Source organism: Phalaenopsis equestris, unplaced genomic scaffold (genome assembly GCF_001263595.1).
Source record: "Phalaenopsis equestris unplaced genomic scaffold, ASM126359v1 Scaffold000517, whole genome shotgun sequence".
NCBI classification, from domain to species: Eukaryota; Viridiplantae; Streptophyta; class Magnoliopsida; order Asparagales; family Orchidaceae; genus Phalaenopsis; species Phalaenopsis equestris.
The window spans coordinates 357,373-360,958 of NW_018164957.1; the positions used below are offsets into that span (position 1 = coordinate 357,373).

Consider the following 3,586-nt stretch of genomic DNA (forward strand, 5'->3'; position numbering starts at 1 on the left):
CCCCCCGATTTGCATTATATTCATTGGGTGTGATTCACGAATAATCTTGCATTCAACATCTTAAATGGTGTGGTAAGTACGGATCATGTCACAAAAAAAATGAGGAACGGCTTCGACAACATTCAGTGCACTGAATAATTCATGGCAAAAAAATCTAGGATTTGAAGGATTCTATGCCAGAGGTCATTTAAGGCGCACTGACTCAAGAGAGAGATCACCAGGGTTGAAGGGTCAGCACTCAACGACAGAAGAGTCCCTCTTACTTTAGAGAGGGAATATCACTTGAAGTGCTTTGATAGTGTTGGGTTGACATAGATCAATCAGCATTAGTTCGAGCATACAGTGGCACCTTGTTATCCCGAGAATGAATTATTGTGGAAAATTTATGAGTTCGGGTCTCTAGAGCGATTCAAGGTCTCATAATTGAATTCCTATAAGGGGTAAACAAATCTGGTTGACCACATAGTCTCGTTTGATTTGACCGCGTGTGTATGCTAAGAATCACTTATACACTAAATTGATGTTTTTTATTTACCACGTTGAGTGAGTCGGCCATCAAGTAGTTCAATGAATTATAACTAAAAGTATTTATTAAGTCTCAACCCATAACTGACTTCCTCACCGATTTTTTCAAGCTAAGCGAACTCAACAAAGAAGTGATGACCGACAACCATGCTTAGGTCCTACACATTGATGAAACTTCTTGTCAAACTAGGGCAAGGCACAGTTTCACTCTAAAAAATCTAACTAGAGATTATATGTACCATTTAATGGAAGTGTGATTTTGTCACCAACAATCAAGCCACGTACGAAGCTTTAATTTCTAGGTTATGGATCACTTATGAGATTGTCATGCGACACCTTCAGGTAAAACTTGACTTACAATTGGTGGTTAATCATGTAAACACACAATTCAAAGATAGACACAAGTAGATGACCTAATACCTCAACAAAGCCAAGGTAGAGATCGAAAAATTTTAAGTTTCAAGATTGAACACTCTTCCAAGCAGTACAATGATGCTTGGAGCATGGTTCATTCGATCATAAACGAGACAAAAAGCATCTGATCCAACCACTACAAGTAAGCTGACCCGATGCCATAACCTACCTTCATGTTGAGTCGATCCATGGGAAGATCCAGTTCTACAATATCTCCAACTATCCCATAGGCACTCACATGCTCCTCACTAAGGATCAAAGATTGGAAACTAGGCTAGATTAGCATATCAATCCATAAGCTAGAAGTAATTGGATGAAAAGCCTGTAAATGTAAAAAGAACATAAGTGCTCTAGTATGGACCCCTTCCAAGCAGAGGGAAAAAAAATTATCACTATATCATCGCCTCTATAAATATTTTATGAATAAGGGAGGATCAATTACTGTTCATTTATCCCTCTTTCTATCTCTTTATTTCTCTCTCTCTCTCTCTCTCTCTCTCTCTCTCTCTCCTTACTACACTCTATTCCTTGATAGTGATTCATGAACAATCTTGCATTCAATATTAATATTTATGTCATATCATTATTTAAGTACTCGTATCACTATTATAGTGAATAGCTTGAGTATGTTTATACTTCAATAAAAACATAAATATCCTAATATTTTATAAAAAAAAAGTTGCACACTAAATTTTTGAAACCCAATTCAAAAAGGGATCTACTTAGCCATTAATTTTGGTTTGGTGCCATGCAGTTCTTGAGCACAAGCCTCACAAAACTGAGGTGATATTACCTCTTGTGGACGTATGTGAACAAGTGTCCCAATTACCCAAAACAAGTTTAAGTTTTATGCAAATATTTTATGAGAATACTTTTTGAGAGTATTGGATTACTAAGTAAGAGTATTGTCTCTGAAAAAAAAAAAAAAAGATAAAAATAAACATACACAAGATTTACTAATTAAATTTTAATAAAAATTTTTTATTCTATTTTTCTACATTATCTTGTAATTACAATGATTTCAATTCAATAGTTTCCTTCTTAAATAATTTAATATTTTGAAAATGGCCAATAGTATTAATATATTTTCATTTACTCTTAGCTCTCTAACATACATAGCTATATATATATATATGTATGTATGTATGTATGTATGTATGTATGTATGTATGTATGTATGTATGTATGTATGTATGTATGTATGTATGTATGTATGTATGTATGTATGTATGTATGTATGTATGTATGTATGTATGTATATATATTAAAAAATTTAAGTCAAATTCAGCTATTTTACATATACACCGACTCTCCATTTTCGTAACTCTTCTATGCTACAGAGTTTCTTCTGTTCCACCATAACCAAGACGCTAAGCATACAAACACCACCCAAATTGACACACAAATCACCGAAGATAATGGCGATATTTACCTCCCTCTCTTTCGCGTCGCCGTCACCGGCGACCGAACCGACTCGCCGGAGCACCCAACCTCATTGGGAAAATTCAGAATCGCTTTACTCCCCCTCATTTCAAACGCCGCCCGATCATACGCCTGCGCAGCCTCCACCGCCGTATCAAATGTCCCGAGCCAAACCCTAGATTTTGCCCTCGTGGGATCCCTTATCTCAGCCGCAAACTTCCCCCATCTCCGCTGCCGCACGCCGCGATACTGCCGACCGCAGAAGATAGACGCTGCCGGCCTCCGCGATGGCCGTGAGGTTGAATCCGGGTCGATTTGGATGATGGAAGATTTTGCTGGAACAGGGTATGGTATTAATCCTCCGTGGGAATTGGGGCAACCGGGAGGTAGTGATAGGGTTTCAACGTGGTCGAGGTAATCGGAGACGTCGAGATTAGTGAGAGGAAGATTGGGGGAAGGAGGTGGAGTTGGGAGGGCAGCGAGGAGTTCGTCTAGGGAGGAAGCAGAGGGATCGTCGAAGAGGTGCTCGCGGCAGAGTTCCATGGCGGATATGCATGCGAAATCCATGGGCGCCGTAGTTGTCCAGGGAATGAATATTGATGCAAGTATATATATAGGAAGGGATTCAGTATGAGGTTATTGGCGTCATCTGCGTGTCAAAGGGTTGAAAAATCGCAGGGTGTCGTCGCTGCAAGTCCTTTCTACTGCCGCCAATTCGTTCGAAGAAATGTCCAAGAGAGATTTTTATAATTTTTCAACGTTATGGATAGTTTAAAAATTAATTTTTTGTGTTCTTTTAAAAAAAAGAAAAAAATATTAAATTTAGCCTTTTAACACAATTAATTTGTAAAATTTATATATTTTCTGCTGGTATTGCTGAAGTATTTATTGGACTTAGGATGGAATTGATCATTTAAAAGGGCATTTACATATACACTACACAATTCTTATGAATATATATATATATTTTAATTTTTACATTTATTACACTAAAAATAAAATTACGAATTTGATGATTAAAATTAAATGTATAGGGGCTTATAAGACTCATATTTTTGTGCATCTCCCTTTATGATTATTAGTTTAACGGGATAAGAAAATCATGAGCTAACTAGAATGTAGGATATTATAAATGTGAGACAATATTTTATTATATAGAGACATAATTTGCTTATTTAAAAATATATTAAAATTATTTTACTATAAATTAATAATTTGAATTATA

General features: G+C 36.3%; 1 protein-coding gene across 1 annotated transcript; it reads right to left on the bottom strand.

Moving 5' to 3' along the window:
• Nucleotides 1-2,248: 2,248 nt before the first annotated feature.
• LOC110028645 (pathogenesis-related genes transcriptional activator PTI5-like) lies at nucleotides 2,249-3,058 on the bottom strand. The gene has a single exon (XM_020730580.1). The coding sequence runs from the start codon at nucleotides 2,926-2,928 to the stop codon at nucleotides 2,368-2,370; it is 561 nt and encodes a 186-aa protein (XP_020586239.1). The 5' UTR covers nucleotides 2,929-3,058; the 3' UTR covers nucleotides 2,249-2,367.
• Nucleotides 3,059-3,586: the final 528 nt, after the last annotated feature.

Bases quoted from the DNA above. Each gene is read 5' to 3' on its own strand.
- LOC110028645 (XM_020730580.1), bottom strand. From the start codon at position 2,928: ATGGATTTCGCATGCATATCCGCCATGGAACTCTGCCGCGAGCACCTC.